Source organism: Entelurus aequoreus, linkage group LG20, assembly GCF_033978785.1.
Source record: "Entelurus aequoreus isolate RoL-2023_Sb linkage group LG20, RoL_Eaeq_v1.1, whole genome shotgun sequence".
NCBI classification, from domain to species: Eukaryota; Metazoa; Chordata; class Actinopteri; order Syngnathiformes; family Syngnathidae; genus Entelurus; species Entelurus aequoreus.
In genome coordinates this window covers 19393695-19413126 of record NC_084750.1, presented here as the reverse complement: position 1 = coordinate 19413126, position 19432 = coordinate 19393695, and the positions used below count along the sequence as shown (strand labels likewise).

At 35.9% G+C, this 19432-nt stretch overlaps 1 protein-coding gene across 1 annotated transcript; it reads right to left on the bottom strand.

The window, feature by feature from the left end:
- Positions 1-128: 128 nt before the first annotated feature.
- eva1bb (eva-1 homolog Bb (C. elegans)) lies at positions 129-18021 on the bottom strand. The gene is made up of 3 exons (XM_062029594.1): positions 17734-18021; positions 6733-6868; positions 129-3189 (listed from the first exon to the last, which is right to left on the bottom strand). The coding sequence occupies exons 2-3, from the start codon at positions 6797-6799 to the stop codon at positions 2768-2770; spliced, it is 489 nt and encodes a 162-aa protein (XP_061885578.1). The 5' UTR covers positions 6800-6868; positions 17734-18021; the 3' UTR covers positions 129-2767.
- Positions 18022-19432: the final 1411 nt, after the last annotated feature.

Sequence of the window (19432 nt, the reverse complement as noted above, 5' to 3'; positions counted from 1 at the left end):
TGGGAATTGTGGAAAGGGAAACATTTGGAGGGGCAGGGTCAGATAGCAGCCGGTTGGAACGCTGGGAAAACGGTGGAAGTCACTGCTAAGAATACATTTTCTGTAACAGCTTTATTTTGAAAATGTTTGTGCAGCTCACTAATACATGCTTTCAAGCTGGGTTCTTCAGAGTAAAAAATAATCAATTTAACAAAATGACAAAAAAATATATATAATTGAATCAATTATGTAATTCAAAATGTTTTCTGTTTAGAATGTCAAGTTTATTTTAAATTTTAAATGAATTAAAAGTATTTGAAAAATGAATATTATGGTGTTTTATAGAATTTTGTCCAAAAACAAAAATATGAATAATAGGGTATTTTCGATTGAATTGTGTCCATATCATAAAGAATATATATTTTAGATTTAACATCGGTCATTGATAGTCATTTAAAATGGGTATTTTTGACCGAATTGCGTCCACATGATTAAAATAATTTAAAAAATTGTATTATGTAGTTGGTCATTGATAGTAATTTTTGTGAAAAAAAACAATCTAATTGTACTATCTTGTTGAGCTAATTTCCATTCAGTTTATAATTCAAATATAAATACATTTTCGCTGATTTTGTCCATATAAAAAGACGATATTTATATTTTGTAGTTATTACTTGGTTTTTTTTGATGTTTCTTTCTTTTTTGGGGGTGGTATGGGTGGGATATAAATAAAAATATTTTGACATTTAGGGCAGACAATAGATATATGATTTATGTGACTATGATGTAATGGATATGAATGTCTGATGCTGGATGTCAATAAAAAAAAAAAAAGACGTATCTTTCCCATTTGGATTAAAATACGAATATCAGGATATTTTTGTTTGAATCTGTCCACATGAAAACCAACAAAAAGTCATTTCCTTTATTTATTATAAAATGATATAGTGTACATGGTTTGACAAGCGGTAGAAAATGGATGAATGGGTTTGACTAAGTCGGAAGCCCAGGGTCAACTGGACAAATAAAAAGATAGCTTTTGCATTATGCTAGAGATGTACCATCACAGTCAGATGAAAAATGGCCCTGGTATGCTGAACGCCAATGTCCACTGCAGAGAACATTGATTCTCAGAAGGATATTACCCACCCACAATGTAATTTAGACCTACAGAACCCAAAACCAGTGAAGTCGGCACATTGTGTAAATGGTAAATAAAAACAGAATACAATCATTTGCTAATCCTTTTCAACCTATATTCTATTGAATAGACTGCAAAGACAAGATACTTAACGTTCGAACTGGAAAACATTATTTTTTGCAAATATTAGCTCATTTGGAATTTGATGTCTGCAACATGTTTCAAAAAAGCTGGCACAAGTGGCAAAAAAGACAGGAAGTTGAGAGGAATGCTCATCAAACACTTATTTGGAACATCCCAAAGGTGAACAGGCTAATTGGGAACAGGTGGGTGCCATGATTGGGTATAAAAGCAGCTTCCGTGAAATGCTCAGTCATTCACAAACAAGGATGGGGCGAGGGTCACCACTTTGTCAACAAACATGTGAGCTAATTGTTTAAGAACAACATTTCTCAACGAGCTATTGCAAGGAATTTAGGGATTTCACCATCTACGGTCCGTAATATCAAAAGGTTCAGAGAATCTGGAGAAATCACTGCACGTAAGCGATGATTTTACGGACCTTTGATCCCTCAGGCGGTACTGCATCAAAAAGCAAGGATATCACCACATGGGCTCAGGAACACTTCAGAAAACCACTGTCAGTAACTACAGTTTGTCGCTACATCTGTAAGTGCAAGTTAAAACTCTACTATGCAAAGCGAAAGCCATTAATCAACAACACCCAGAAACGCTGCCGGCTTCGCTGGGCCCGAGCTCATCTAAGATGGACTGATGCAAAGTGGAAAAGTGTTCTGTGGTCTGACAAGTCCACATTTCAAATTGTTTTTGGAAACTGGACGTCGTGTCCTCCGGTGCAAAGAGGAAAAGAACCATCCAGATTGTTATTGGCGCAAAGTTGAAAAGTCAGCATGTGTGATGGTATGGGGGTGTATTAGTGCCCAAGGCATGGGTAACTTACACACATCTGTGAAGGCGCCATTAATACTGAAAGGTACATACAGGTTTTGGAGCAACATGTTGCCCTCCAAGCGACGATATCATTGGCATTGTCTTGCTTATTCCAGCAAGACAATGCCAAGCCACGTGTTACAACAGCGTGGCTTCATAGTAAAGAACTAAAAAGTGTGGGTACTAGACTGACCGGCCTGCAGTCCAGACCTGTCTCCCATTGAAAATGTGTGGTGCATTATGAAGCCTAAAATACCACAACGGAGACCCCGGACTGTTGAACAACTTAAGCTGTACATCAAGCAAGAATAGGTAACAATTCCACCTGAAAAGCTGGTCCCAAACGTTTACTGAGTGTTGTTAAAAGGAAAGGCCATGTAACGCAGTGGTAAAAATGGCCCTGTGCCAACTTTTTTGCAATGTGTTGCTGCCATTAAATTCTAAGTTAATGATTAATTGCAAAAAAAAACAAGTTTCTCAGTTCAAACATTAAATATCTTGTCTTTGCAGTCTATTCAATTGAATATAAGTTGAAAAGGATTTGCAAATCATTTTTTTCAGTTTTTATTTACGAAGTACACAACGTGCCAACTTCACTCGTCTAGTTCTGGTAATAACATTATTATCAGACTGGTTGTTCTCCACAGACCCCCATAAAAATACTTCAAGTGTTCCAATGTTCTACGTGTTTGGAGACTAGTGGTAATGGACGCGTCCAATGGTGCCAGTCCCAGTGACCAGGATATCGGGCTGCCCGTTCCTCCATATCTCCCTAACGATGCGCTCCCTCTCCTCCAGACGCCGCGCCTTCTCCAGCTCCTCGGCTGAGGCGAACACGTCCACGCTCTTCAGGCTGCCGTTGGACTGCGTGCTGCGCTCGTCCATCGGTATGATGGTCAGTTTGTGGTTTTCAGACAACTCTTGTCGCGCTACGCTTCCATCTCCCACTTCCTCTTCTTCCACCTCCTGGCGAGACTCCAGCTGCGTCCTCTGAGGTGCCGGAAGAGGCCTGCGGGGCCTCGGATCACAGTTGAGGCCGACTATCAGGAGGCACAGGGCAGCGAGCAGGCCAAGACAAACGCCCATCATGAAAATGAGGGCGACGGTCTCTGGGTAGGCTGTATGGATTACACATGCATTCACTGTCAATGACACAAGCTTTACTATTTACCAACAATGAAACACATTGGAAAGCATAAATCCAAACAGTTGTTAGTCTATTCTTTTCTTTCCCTATTATAAACATTTTAAACACAGGAAGTAAACAAGCTATCAGCATAGGTAATGCTCAAAGAAAGGGTGTAGTTAAATAATAGAGGTTTGAATTATTTGGGGGTGACGATTCGACTCAATCGATTCTCAATTTAACACGATTCTCGTAATGTATTATGTGGTATATAAATTATAATAAACATTTTTCAATGATGGTTTTGGTTGCTGACGTACAATTTATACGAGCATTGTTGTCCAAAAAACATCTTTTAATCTTGTTTTAGAAATCCCAGTTAATCAATCTAATAAAAGAAAGTAGAGAAAGTCCAACCCAATCCCAGCTTTACAAGAAATGTACAAAGCAACTGAGAAGACATACAAATACAATAGTAAAAAAAGGAAATCAAAAATTTATAAAAGCAAGCGTATGAATTATCATACTAATATCAACAATATTTTTTACGTTTATAATCTAAAAAATGATTCTTAAAAAAATTTAAAACTTTTATTTTTGAGTTTGAATCAGTTATAATTATTTGTATCAATTATGTAATTAAATGAGTTAAAATTATTTCCCATTTTGGATTAAAATATATTTAAATCCAAAATGTTTAGCTGTATGTTATTTTGGACTAATTAAAAAAAACAGACTTCTATTTTGGGTTAAGATAGTGATGTGTTATTTGGGATTTATATTTGGTAATGAATTAAAATTACCTACAGTTTCAAATTTAATACAAAGTATTATTTATTGTTTAAATATTTTATGTTTAAAATAAAAAATTGTTTGAAAAAAATTAATTAAAAGTATTTATGATTTTGGATTTAAATATAAAATATATTTTTCTAAACAGAAAAATACATTCTTTTTTCTGTTTGGATTGTATTTCATTTTGGACTAATTAAAAAAACAGATTTCTATTTTGGATTAAGATAAATGTTATTTTGGGACTTATCTTTGGTAATTGATTAAAATTACCTACAGTTTCAAATTTAATAAAAAATATATAATTTAATTGTTTCAATGTTTTGTTTTTTTAAGTTTTTGTTTAAAAAATGTAATTAAAAGTATTTCCCATTTTGGATTCAAATATATGTACATCCAAAATTCAAATGAATAAAACAATTAATTTAAAAAAAGACTTTCCCATTTTGGATTCAAATATTTTAGATTTAATGTTAGTCATAAATTGAATAAAAATCGTACAATTGTTTTTACATTAAAAATATTTTATTTATTCCAGTTTAGAATGTATTTTATTTTACATGAGAAAATTATGTTTCCTCTTTAAAAGGTACTGTATATTACTGTGAACTAACTAAAAAAACTGAATTAAAAAAAGATTATTTCTGATTTGACTTTGTTAATTAAATTAGTTTCATATTAAATAAAAAATATTTTATAATTGTTTGAATAAATAAAAATTGTTCTCCTGTTAAAAAAATGTTTTTATTTTGAACAAATTTGAAAAAGCCTTTTCAAATTTTGTATTACACAAAAATTTTTTTCATTTTGATTGATTTAAGAAAATTATTAATTCGATTTAGAATCGGAATAAACATTTTAGCACTCCTATTAAATATTCACTGCCTTTTCGTAGTCTTTCTTGGACATGTGCCAATTTGTGTTACAGATGATGTAAAAGTACGGGAAAAATGTGGTTTTCCGGAACATTGTTAGCCTCGATGTCTTGAAAAAAAGTGAAATATTTTGAAGTTGGACGCATATAATTGTTTGAGAAACATAGAATTTTAAAGGCTTTTGTTTGTTTTTGCAGGAAATAAAGCTTTGTGGAAAAAGCGGCACATTTTGTAATGTAAAAAATATAAACCTGGGAGTTCTGGAGGGGATTTGTATAATTGAAAATGTAAAAAAATACAGTAAATAAAAGGAAATTTTTTGGAATGTCCTGAATGAGCTAAATGTTTAGTTTAGGGGTCTCAAACCTAATTTACCTGGAACCACTGGAGGCAGAATCGGGGTTAAGCATGCTTTAACCTCGTGACTACATCTAAGACAGTGGTTCTTAACCTTGTTGGAGGTACCAAACCCCACCAGTTTCATATGCGCATTCACCGAACCCTTCTTTAGGGAAAAATAAAACTTTTTTTTTTTTCCAAATTCAAGACAAAGTTATGTTTTTGGTAACACTTAAGTATGGGGAACATATTCTAAGTAATAAAGACTTAATTTAGAGTTTTTTGGACACTAGGAGAACACATTCTAAGTAACAACGACTTAATTTAGAGTTATTTGGTTAGGGTTAGAGGGTTAGAGTTATAATAAGGCCATGCCGAATAAGGCATTAATAAGTACTTAATAATGACTAGCTAAGAGCCAATATGTTACTAATTTGCATGTTAATAAGCAACTAATTAATGGTGAATATGTTCCCCATACTAAAGTGTTACCATGTTTTTTTACTGTTGCACAAAATGAACCGTGCATGAACATCACCTTGTTCAAAGAACAAAACCAACACTGCATAAACTCACAACAAATTACACACCCGCAAATCAGTCTGACTTCTGCTGTTGCTGTATCCGTAATACACCGATAGGGAAAAGTTTTTATTTACACGATGAGTCGGGTGTGTCTTGACCTCCGCCGAACCCCTGAGCCCGACTCACCGAGTCACCCTAGGGTTCGATCGAACCCAGGTTAAGAACCACTGTTTTAAGATGTCATTTTCGGATAGCTATGGTTGGCCTAAAGTCGTAATAAATGTAAAAGTCAATGTCAATATTGTATATTGTGACACTGTTGAGTTCCCCAGGGAATGGTCAGAGACACTCCTGCTTGCTTATAGGAAGTTGCTCATTGTGTGTTTTTATCTTATCTTGTTATCTTTGTATTTGCATCGTTTTTGTAGTTCGTGTCAAGTGGGATTCAACATTGCCATAAAATATTGAAGAATTAGTCGCAAATGGGGCCCCTGGTTTAGATATTGATGTGGAATTTGGAAATATTCACCATTTCATTGGGACTTTTTGATGCAGAAAATTACTTCTTTTTTTTAATTCTGGCAAGAAAACAGATTTCTGGGAGTCCTGAATTGAGTACCATTGAAAAATGTGGACGGTGAAAACCTCTCGGGAGTAATAATGTCAAGTATGAATAATTTTAGTGCAGATTTCGTTATTTCTTCTATACGACCCATTTAGCCATCCATCCACTGAAGCGTCCATTCATTCAAGTATTTACTAAGTCATCCATCCTAGGTTAGCTTGGCAGCTAATGTATGTTAAACAAAATATCACATTTCACACAAAGTGATGCTTGTAGGTTTTAAGTCAGCACAGCCAGAGAATGCCAGCATTGTGTTAACGCAAACCTGAATAAAGTTCCTTTTCATTCCGTGCACAGATTACATAAACATGAGACGTCCAAGCGGCGGTCTGTGTGGAACATATTTTCTCTGTTTTGGCAAAAACCACTGAGATGTTACCTTTGATGTAAGCATATGTCGCCATGCTGTTACTCAGCAGATCCATGTCTTTCTTAATAGGCTCCATGCTGCTTCAGCTGTGCCTTCAAGTCGCTACCATCTCCAGGTACTTTCTTCACACGCTGAAAATCTACTCCTGTTGAATGTAATCGAATATTCAAAGCATTACAATCTCATATTTTGCATTTAAAGCAACAGGAACCATAGACCAGGGCTGTGAAAGTGCTTTTACTTTCACTTACGTACAACAGGTTTTTTCTCACTAGGGAGCCTCATGTCTTAGATCCGGGGTTCTTAACTTTTTTTTACCTCCAGGCCCAACTTCACCACTACAGAGGGGCCCGGCCGGGGCCATCTTAAATATAATCACTGAATTAGTCATCTTACTCTTGATTTTAATCGTATTCAATAATTACGTCTAACCTTTTTACAGTTTACAGCCTTGTCAAATAATTGATAATTATTATTGATTTGACACACACCTTAGGCTTAGGTCAGGCTGATTAGAAAAATAGGCATTAACCAAATATACTGCATTAAAAGGTACTCATAAATAACTAACTTTTTAAAAACATATAGTTATGTTGTGCTAAAACAAGTGTGTCCAAGCTTTTTGACTTGGGCTAAAAAAAATGTGGTCGAGGGCGGAAAGCCGACTGCACGTAAATGATTACTGCTTTGCACACTCTTGGCATTCTCTCGCTTCAAGCACACCTGTGAAGTGAAAACCATTCCAGGTGACTACCTCTTGAAGCTCATGGAGAGAATGCCAAGAGTGCGCACAGCAGTAATCAGAGCAAAGGGTGGCTATTTTGAAGAAACTAGAATATAAAACATGTTTTCAGTGATTTCACCTTTTTTTGTTAAGTACATAACTCCACATGTGTTCATTCATAGTTTTGATGTGACAATCTACAATGTAAATAGTCATGAAAATAAAGAAAACGCATTGAATGAGGTGTGTCCAAACTTTTGACCTGTACTGTATATGTAGCCTATATATGTGTGTACATATGATACAATACATTTATATACTTATTAATATAGTTGGATATTAAGAGTATGTAAAAATTCGGTGACGACCTCCTTAAAGTTTTGTAATTAATCAGAAATATCAAGCAGCTAAATTGCGCTAAACATGGATAAGTGTGGAGAGTGTTTTGCATTTTTTCCATCATGTTTTTTAATGGTTTTAAATGGGTGTATTTTTTTTTTATGGTGCGTGAAATTTTTAAAATAATATCCACAAAGTTCAGTGAGCAGGTTGTGTTATGTGTGACCATGAGTGTTGAATTTTTTTTTTGCACCATGACTAGGGAAGGTTGTTTGCATTGGGTCATATAACTAAATGCTGTGCATATCAGCATTCAGTGAATAATTAAGGGTCATTGAACAGAATACTTGCAATGACCACTTGATGGCAGCATTAAAGGCATTTTTTTTTTACAATTAATGCAATCTGCCTGCGGCCAAGAGTTACTAATTACTCTTGATCAGGGGTCACCAACGCGGTGCCCGCGGGCACCAGGTAGCCCGTAAGGACCAGATGAGTAGCCCGCTGGCCTGTTCTAAAAATAGCTCAAATAGCAGCACTTACCAGTGAGCTGCCTCTATTTTTTAAATTTGATTTATTTACTAGCAAGCTGGTCTCGCTTTGCTTGACATTTTTAATTCTAAGAGAGACAAAACTCAAATAGAATTTGAAAATCCAAGAAAATATTTTAAAGACTTGGTCTTCACTTGTTTAAATAAATGCATTAATTGTTTTACTTTGCTTCTTATAACTTTCAGAAAGACAATTTTAGAGAAAAAATACAACCTTAACAATGATTTTAGGATTTTTAAACACATATACCTTTTTACCTTTTAAGTTCCTTCCTCTTCTTTCCTGACAATTTAAATCAATGTTCAAGTAAATTAATGTTTTTATTGTAAAGAATAATAAATACATTTTGATTTAATTCTTCATTTTAGCTTCTGTTTTTTCGACGAAGAATATTTGTGAAATATTTCTTCAAACTTATTATGATTAAAATTCAAAAAAAATATTCTGGCAAATCTAGAAAATCTGTAGAATCAAATTTAAATCTTATTTCAAAGTCTTTTTAATTTCTTTTAAAAATTTTGTTCTGGAAAATCTAGAAGAAATAATGATTTGTCTTTGTTAGAAATATAGCTTGGTCCAATTTGTTATATATTCTAACAAAGTGCAGATTGGATTTTAACCTATTTAAAACATGTCATCAAAATCCTAAAATTAATCTTAATCAGGAAAAATTACTAATGATGTTCCATAAATTCTTTTTTTAATTTTTTCAAAAAGATTCGAATTAGTTAGTTTTTCTCTTCTTTTTTTGGGTTGAATCTTGAATTTTATAGAGTTGAAATTGAAGATAAACTATGTTTCAAAATGTAATTGTCATTTTTTTCGTGTTTTCTCCTCATTTAAACCGTTCAATTAAGTGTAAATATCATTAATTATAAATAATAACAGAGTTAAACGTAAATTCGAGCAAATTGGCTATTTCTGGCAATTTATTTAAGTGTGTATCAAACTGGTAGCCCTTCGTATTAATCAGTACCCAAGAAGTAGCTCTTGGTTTCAAAAAGGTTGGTGACCCCTGCTCTTGATGTTTCGCGGGCCAGCAGTCATAGTTTAGACACCCCTGTGCTAAAATAAACAAAATTAATAATGAAAATGTTTCTTAATTAAACTGTCAATACAATTAAAGTGCAAATGAAAATACAGCTTCACAACTTCTCTATGACTTTAGCTCCAGATTGTTGTTTGTTTTAGATTGTCATTACTTGGTGGAAAAGTGCATTACAACTGAGTACTGCTGCGGCCCATTTGGTCCACAGCTGAGAAACAGATATTTTTTGGCGTCTCTAATGGGCCCGGCCCTAAGGTGGAGAAACACTGCCTTATATCATTATCGTATGATATTTGTCACGCAAACGTGTTAGTGACACTGTTATGATTCAGGGGACATGAGTTTTAGACCCGTTGACAGCTCGTTTGATGTATTTTTGTGATGAAAATCCCTTATTTTTAGCTATTTTACAAGGAAAATTCAAATATTTTGAAATAGATTTTTAGCCACTTTCCTGGGAAAATTTCCAAATATTGAAATATAAATGTAGATTTTTTTACCATTTCCCTGGGAAAATTCCCATATTTAAAATGCAATAATGGACTTTTAGCCACTTTCTCAATAAAACTGCCATATTTTAGCCATTTTTTCAGGAAAATCCCCATATTTTGCAATGCAAATGGGGATTTTTAGCTACTTTCTTGGGAAAACTCCTGTATTTTGAAATGCAATTGTTGATTTTTAGCCGTTTTCTCTGGGAAATTCCCATATTTTGAAAAGCAAAATGTGGATATTTAGCCACTTTCTCTGTAAAACTGCCATATTTAAAATGCAAATGTGGATTTTTTTTTTGCCATTTTTCCTTGTAAAACCCCCATATTTTGAAATTGCCAATCATGGGTATCTGCAAAGAAAAATATTCTCGAAAATGATTTTCTCGATTCATGCTAACATGCAACTTAAATTCAAAATTTTCACAAACATTTTAATTATCGAGCTGCATCACAAACGCTACAATTTTGCACAACCACTCATACAGTCGTATTTTTTGGCGGCTCTCTAGAGGGGGTTCTCGGCCCAACAATGGGCCCTATGGTGGAGAAAACACTGCCTTATGTCATATTATCGTATGATATTTTTATGTTAGTGACACTGTTATGATTCAGGGGACATGAGTTTTAGACCCGTTAACAGCTCATCTAATTTATTTTTGTGATGAAAATCCCCTATTTTTAGCTATTTTACAAGGAAAATTCCAATATTTTGAAATAGATTTTTAGCCACTTTCCTGGGAAAATTCCCAAATATTGAACTTCAAATGTTGATTATTAGCCCCTTCCCTGGGAAATGTCCCATATTTAAAATGCAGTAATGGACTTTTTGCCACTTTCTCTGCCATATTTTGAAAATGTGGATTTTTAGCCATTTTTCCAGGAAAATTCCCATATTTTGCAATGCAAGTGTAGATTTTTATCCATTTTCTTGGGAAAATTCCCATATTTTGTAATGCAATATGTGGATTTTTAGCCACTTTCTCTGGAAAACTGCCATATTTGAAATGCAAATGTGGATTTTTTTTTGCCATTTCCCTGGGAACATTTGCATATTTAAAATGCAATAATGGACTTATTTTTAGCTATTTTACAAGGAAAATTCCAATCTTTTGAAATAGATTTTTAGCCACTTTCCTGGAAAAACTACCAATTATTGAAATGCAAATGTCTATTTTTAGCCATATCCCTGGGAAAATTCCCATATTTAAAATGCCCTAATAGACCTTTAGCCACTGTCTCTGCCATATTTTGAAAAATGTGTGTTTTTAGCCATTTTTCCAGGAAAATCCCCATATTTTGCAATGCAAGTGTGGATTTTTAGCCATTTTCTGTGGAAAATTCCCATATTTTGTAATGCAATATGTGGATTTTTAGCCACTTTCTCTGGAAAACTGCCATATTTGAAATGTAAATGTAGATATTTTTTTTAGCCATTTCCTGGGAAAATTTGCACATTTAAAATGCAATAATGGACTTATTTTTAGCTATTTTACAAGGAAAATTCCAATCTTTTGAAATAGATTTTTAGCCACTTTCCTGGGAAAATGACCAATTATTGAATTGCAAATGTTGATTTATAGCCATATCCCTGGGAAAATTCCTATATTTAAAATGCAATAATTGACTTTTAGCCACTTTCTCTGTAAAACTGCCATATTTTGAAACTGTGGATCTTTAGCCATTTTTCCAGGAAAATCCCCATATTTTGCAATGCAAATGTGGATTTTTAGCCACTTTCCTGGGAAAACTCCTGTATTTTGAAATGCAATTGTTGATTTTTAGCCTTTTTTTTCGGTAAAATTCCTAAATTTTGCAATGCAAATGTGGATCTTAAGCCAATTTCCTGGGAAAACTCCTGTATTTTGAAATACAATTGTTGATTTTTAGCCATTTTCTTGGGAAAATTCCCATATTTTGAAAAGCAAAATGTGGATCTTTAGCCACTTTCTCTGGAAAACTGCCATACTTTAAGTGCAAATGGGGATTTTTATTTTGGCCGTTTTTCCGGGAAAACCCCCATATTTTGAAATGACCAAGCATGCATAGAAAAATAATCTCGAAATGTTTTTTTCTCGATTCATGCTAACATGCAACTTTAATTCTAAATATTCACAAACATTTTAATAATCATACGCTACAGTTTCTCACAACCACTCATACAGTCGTTGCATGTATTGTCATGTTTCTGTCTCCATGGATTATTTTGTCTTTCTATCACTAATTTTCACCAAAAAAAAACCCCCGCACTCAACTGTCCTTCAATGAAGAAGGGCATAAACACCATTGCAATTGCGATCTCATAATTGAAAATCGTGATTGACGTTTTTCCAGAACCGTGTGGCCTTAGCCTGCGGCCCTCGGCAACAACAATTTGTTTATGGTCATCCTGCAGGCACGACATGGGCCTCGGCGCCTAATGAGGATGTTTATATTTATGACATCAGTGCCTGAGGAGACGCATTTCCAGCTTCCGGTGTCAAACAAGCGCACTCAGGCTCTTATTTCCCACAACAAAAAAAGTTATTCTGGGTCTATTTAGTCGGTTTAAGCGGATACCCTAAAAATACTACTCAGACTGAACATAGTTTGATGCTTAGTAAATAACAATCAGTATTTACTTCTGATCCTATCATAGAAGCAACAACATACCGGTGGTCTCTCCGGACTTCATTCTTTGCAATTACTTCAGTAGTGTCTTCCCTCATCATTCACTCCCTAACCTTTCCTTGGGTTATGATATCATTGTCGTCATATTAGTATCAGAGTACTGAAAGACTATTAAATACTGCTTTTAAGCTTAAAATGTCACAACAGCCTCAGGGTAATGGTATCATTGTTGTCATACTGGTGTCAGAGTCAATGACTTTAATGTAGTTAAATCACTGAATGTATCTTTAAATTAGTTTGTAGCTGTCCTTGGTCTGTCTTATAGACACGTAAATAATAAATAAAAGGGTCCAATTAGATAAGCTTTGCTTCTTCCTACTCTTTTTTTTGGGGCATGTTAAATGATATAAGTGTTACCATGTGATGTACTTTAATGTAAAGTTAATGTAACCGTTCGTAAACGGTGCCATGCTGGATGTAAACATGATTGCTGATGTTTCCCACCGCCCTCACAATGGCCGCGTGGTTAAAGTAGCAACATAGTGTACGTGGGAGCCAGGACTGGTTCTTTCTCTCCAGGGAGAGCAACATTCTACCCTTGTTCCAGTGGTTGCCATCAGGAGCTCCGGTCTCTTCCCCCGCCCTGATCTTTATCCTGGAGACTCTTGGCAGACCCCCGCAAAAAAACAAAAAAGTTGAAATGTGGACGAATAGTAAAAATATGCTGAGTCACACAAATGTTACACTTTTTTTTTAAAGCTTTTTCTTCACTTCCTGTTTAGTTAAGCCTGGAGTGTCAAACTCATTTTAGATCGGGGCCCACATGGAGAAAAATGTACTCCCAAGTGGTAAAATCACGGCACGATAACTTACAAATAAAGACAACTTCAGGTTGTTTTCTTTGTTTAAAAATAGAACGAGCACATTTTGAAATTGTACAAATCTTGTTGGGGTTTTTTTTCCACACTTAAACGTTGCGGTTAATAGTATTCTATCTTTATTTGTCGTTATTTATATTTTCTGAATAAATTATGTGATAATGTTAATCAGTCAACACGTTGGTGTTAATTTTCAATCTATCAACATAGAAAAAATATATCAAAATCAAATTACAGGATGGTATTTATGTAGTTTGCTCATTTTCCTTGACTGATGTACTAACATGTGGTTTATTTTGTACATGTGTAGCATCTATAAAGATACAAATAATTGCTATTGCGACATCTAGTGGACACATTTAGAACAGCTGTTTCTTTCACTCAAATTTCAGGTTAATTTTTATATTTAACAAACTCATCCCGCGAGCCGGATAAAACCTGATCCGGCCCTCAGGCCGTACATTTGACACCCCTGAGTTAAGCCATCTTAATTTGTACGAAATATTACTATAGGTTAATAATTGGGCCGATAACAAGGTACTCTAGAAATAATTTACAGTAGTTACGTATGCTACAGGTGAAGTTACGGTTAGCTAAGCAAGCTACACTTGGCTAGCCAGATTGGAGAAGATGTGGTAGCTACTTTTTAAACACATTTAGGTTTATAACAAAGTACTTTATCAGCACTCTGTGAATACCGTATTTTTTGGACTATAAGTCGCAGTTTTTTTCATAGTTTGGCCGGGGGTGCAACTTATACTCAGGAGCGACTTATGTGTGAAATTATTAACCCATTACCGTAAAATATCAAATAATATTATTGATCTCATTCACGTAAGAGACTAGACGTATAAGATTTCATGGGATTTAGCGATTAGGAGTGACAGATTGTTTGGTAAACGTGTAGCATGTTCTATATGTTATAGTTATTTGAATGACTTACCATAATATGTTACGTTAACATACCAGGCACGTTCTCAGTTGGTTATTTATGCCTCATGTAACATACACTTATTCAGCCTGTTGTTCACTATTCTTTATTTATTTTAAATTGCCTTTCAAATGTCTATTCTTGGTGTTGGCTTTTATCAAATAAATTTCCCCAAAAAATGCGACTTATACTCCAGTGCGACTTACATATGTTTTTTTTCTTCTTTATTATGCATTTTCGGCAGGTGCGACTTATACTCCGGAGCGACTTATACTCCGAAAAATACGGTAAATAGTGTCACATTTTGGAGTGACACAATAGTAATTCTTAAACGCTTCATGTGAGCTCCTGCTAACAGCTAGCATGAGCAAGCTACACTTGGCTAACACCAGACGGGAGAAGATGTGGTAGCTACTTTTTAAAATATAACTTTTGTTCCACATTTAGGTCTCTAACAAAGTTCTTTATTAGCACTCTGTAAATAAATAGTATCACATTTTACAGTGACACAAGGGTAATTAATATATGCTAACAGCTCCGCTTAACCAAACTAGACTAGGCTAGCCCGATGTGGTAGCTACATTTTATTAATTATATTACTTTTTAGATCTATTCCAATGTACTCTATCTACAGAATCTGTAAAAAAAAAAAAGTCACATACACACGAGTATTTAATAGTAAAGCTCAAATAACAGATAGCTTAGCATACGCATGCTACACTTGGCATGCAAGGTGGGAAAAGTTATGGCAGCTACTTTTTAAAACATTTGAAAATATGTGCTATTGTTAAAAGTCAAGTTACCTTTAAGGTAAACCGTCATGTTTTGTACAGTAAATACCTGCTCTTTGGTACAATTTTGTACCATATGGGGTGTTTAATGGCCAGCTAGTTTTTGACAATTTTCAGCAAATAAACTAAAATTAAGATGATTAAGCAGTAACATTCTTTACATGGGTGTCATCTAGACTCAATTAATTTAAACATGTGTGACATCGTATTTTACAGGCTAAAGAGTGCACTAGTATTTAAGCCTCGCCCACCAAATCTTAGAAGAAAAAAATATTAGCCGCACCGGACTCTAAGCCGCAGGTATACCGATATGAAAGATTTTTTAAATGTTTATCTACATACCTTAATTGTTTCCAAACGGTGTCTGTAACACGGCAGTAAAACGGCTGATCAAACAAAACAGAAGTCATCGTCATGGACCCACTAGCTGCGGAAGCTAGCTTTCCAATCAGCTAAACTGTGACATTTTGGTGAATTTACGAGCTGAATTGATACAAAAAGAATGCCAATGTGAGTTAATAATATTAACACGTGTTAACATATTCGCTAATTAAAATGACGCTAGCTTAATTACATTACGATAGCACATACAAATATGCATGAAAACACTTCTACAGACGTCACACATGGGACAGTTTAGTAAGTATGAATTGTTTTGGTTATATTGTAAAACAAAACGTTGCTTGGAGTGACGAGTGAAGAATCCTTTTGAGCAGAAACGCTATAGACTAGGAGTCCTCAAACTACAGCGTCCAAAATCAGGCCCGTGGGAAGTCCCAAGTAAAAAAATAAAATATATATATATTTTTTAAATTATTATTATTTTTAAATCTGTACTTTCTAATCCATTTTCTACCGCTTGTTACTCTCTGTGTTTCCTAGCCGCTCAGGCAAATCATATTGTCTAAAAATGCATTTTCCCATCGATAACATCGCGCTCGTGCCGCAGTATCGGGCGAGCATGCGGCAAATGCGCACTCTTTCAGTCAGTTAGTGCGCGAGAAATATATATATACACTACCGTTCAAAAGTTTGGGGTCACCCAAACAATTTTGTGGAATAACCTTCATTTCTAAGAACAAGAATAGACTGTCGAGTTTCAGATGAAAGTTCTCTTTTTCTGGCCATTTTGAGCGTTTAATTGACCCCACAAATGTGATGCTCCAGAAACTCAATCTGCTCAAAGGAAGGTCAGTTTTGTAGCTTCTGTAACGAGCTAAACTGTTTTCAGATGTGTGAACATGATTGCCCAAGGGTTTTCTAATCATCAATTAGCCTTCTGAGCCAATGAGCAAACACATTGTACCATTAGAACACTGGAGTGATAGTTGCTGGAAATGGGCCTCTATACACCTATGTAGATATTGCACCAAAAACCAGACATTTGCAGCTAGAATAGTCATTTACCACATTAGCAATGTATAGAGTGTATTTCTTTAAAGTTAAGACTACCGGTAGTTTAAAGTTATCTTCATTGAAAAATAAGGACATTTCAATGTGACCCCAAACTTTTGAACGGTAGTGTATATATATATATATATACATACACATTAGGTCATCTTTTTATAAAATACCCTGACTATCAGGGAAACCTGCGAAACAGGCTTGTAGGGATGATATAGCCTCTGTATTTTTCCTGACCTAACATACAGTATATTCCGTTCTACCCCGGTATTGAGCACTGTATAACCTGATAAACCACAGAAACCTTGACTCTCTCTCTCTCTCTCTCTCTAGTCAAAAAGTTTGGGGATCCCTGCTATAGACGGTTATACTTCCGGTTTAAGGCACAGAACAGGAAGTCCATTTTCATCCCGCAGCACCTGCAGGGAACGAACTCCTCCAAAAGATGGCGCTATAGCACACACCATAAACATTTTTCAGTGTCTCTGTCGATGTTATTTAAAAAATATTTGTTGAATACATAACATTATGACCGTGAACGGAGAAATATCTATAAATTAGCCGCACCGTTTTATAAGCCGCAGGGTTCAAAGTGTGGGGCCTATAGTCCAGAAAATACAGTAGTTGGGGAAAAAAAAGTATCTGTTTTGTTTAACCTGATTTAAAACTTTGTTTAGAGTTAAAAAAAATAAATGGTCAGGATATTTCTTTATTAGGTGACTAAAAACCAAAACATATCCAATTTTACACTTGACTGATAGAAAAAAATGAAACTAGCATTCTTTTTGTTTGTGTATTTTTATGCAGACCACTTAAAAACATGCACTTTGTGGTGAAAGTTTGTCCGAGCTCTTACGCAATCACCAGCGGGAGACAAATGTCCATTTTTACACGGCCTCTAGCTTTTTTTATTTTTTTAGGAGGGCAGACAAATGAAACAGGCAGCACTTCCAGGCTAGCCCAATAACGTCTCGCTTTAGCCTCTTCACAGCTGTGGATGTTTATGTGACCCCATAAAATGCACTCCGCTTCAACCCTCCCGCGTTTCCTGCCCGGATAATCCCATTTAAGATGAAAGCTGGAGGCTCTTTACAACACCACTCCTTGCCTTACAGTAGTCTCTCTTGTCTATTGTCAGATCAAAAACACTTCAATTTCAATGTCCACTTTGGACCAGAAACCCCCATGAAAAGTTGTGTTTTTACATCTGATACCACCAAAGCAGAACATGACAGTACTCACCCTGGTCCTGGGTGGGGGTCTCTCCTACAAAAATAGTCCCACTGAAGATTTAGAGGTTTGACTAATTAAAATGTCATGTTTCCACAGGAGCGCGGTGAGAAGATGAGATGTCCTCACGTCCCCCTCATCGTCTCCTGATGACAGTGACGCTCTTCCTCCTCCTCCTCTTCATGCGTTTCCTGCAGGCTAAAGTCACTTCCAAATCCTGCGTCCTGCCGGCTGACCAGACTGAGGTGATGTGTCCGCTGCTGCTCGCAAACACACCACAGGTCTGTTCACTGGGAGGGTGGAACAGGAAATAGCTTGTCAGCTGTTTTTGGGCACATGGCCCTGATGCTGCTGCTGCTGCTGCTGCGCTCCAGGATTAATTGAGGTCCTTGTATTTTAATCTAGGGAGGGGAGGGAACTCTTTTCCCGACCGAATGTATTATGCAAAAAGCAGAGCGCCGCAGGCGAACAGGTGGTATACTTTGATTGGATCTGGAAGGTAATCAAGAACGTTTGCGCCAGAGGGGCTCCTAATTACAGCCTTGAAATAGAATAGTTTGGAACTTTTAATTTGTCGTACAAACCCCAAAACCAGTGAAGTTGTCACGTTGTGTAAATGGTAAATTAAAACAGAATACAATGATTTGCAAATCCTTTTCAACTTCTATTCAATTGAATAGACTGCAAAGACAAGATACTTAACGTTCAAACTGGAATTTTTTTGTTTTGTTGTTGTTGCAAATATTAGCTCATTTGGAATTTGATGCCTGCAACATGTTTCAAAAAAGCTGGCACAAGTGGCAAAAAAGACTGAGAAAGTTGAGGAATGCTCATCAAAGACTTATTTGGAACATCCCACAGGTGAACAGGCTAATTGGGAACAGGTGGGTGCCATGATTGGGTGTAAAAGCAGCTCCCGTGAAATGCTCAGTCGGTCACAAACAAGGACGGGGCGAGGGTCACCACTTTGTCAACAAATGCGTGAGCAAATTGTTTAAGAACAACATTTCTCAACCAGCTATTGCAAGGGATTTAGGGATTTCTCCATCTACGCTCCGTAATATAAAGTTAAAGTACCAATGATTGTCACACACACACTAGGTGTGGTGAAATTTGTCCTCTGCATTTGACCCATCCCCTTGATCACCCCCTGGGAGGTGAGGGGAGCAGTGGGCAGCAGCGGTGGCCGCGCCCAGGAATAATATTTGGTGATTTAGCCCCCAATTCCAAACCTTGATGCTGAGTGCCAAGCAAGGAGGTAATGGGTCCCATTTGTATAGTCTTTGGTATGACTCAGCCAGGGTTTGAACTCACAACCTACCGATCTCAGGGCGGACACTCTAAACATCAAAAGGTTCAGAGAATCTGGAGAAATCACCGCACGTAAGTGATGATATTACGGACCTTCGATCCCTCAGGCGGCACTGCAACAAAAAGCGACATCAGTGTGTAAAGGATATCACCACATGGGCTCAGGAACACTTCAGAAAACCACTGTCAGTAACTACAGTTTGTCGCTACAGCTGTAAGTGCAAGTTAAAACTGTACTATGCAAAGCGAAAGCCATTTATCAACAACACCCAGAAACGCTGCCGGCTTCGCTGTGCCCGAGCTTATTAAGATGGACTGACGCCAAGTGGAAAATTGTTCTGTGGTCTGACGAGTCCACATTTCAAATTGTTTTTGGAAACCGTGAACGTTGTGTCCTCCG

What these genes read in the sequence shown, in the direction of transcription:
- eva1bb (XM_062029594.1), bottom strand. Translation starts at nt 6,799, where the DNA reads ATGGAGCCTATTAAGAAAGACATGGATCTGCTGAGTAACAGCATGGCG. An exon ending in GACATATGCTTACATCAAAG is followed by an intron (nt 3,190 to 6,732) that starts GTAACATCTCAG and finishes TAATCCATACAG; the next exon opens with CCTACCCAGAGACCGTCGCC.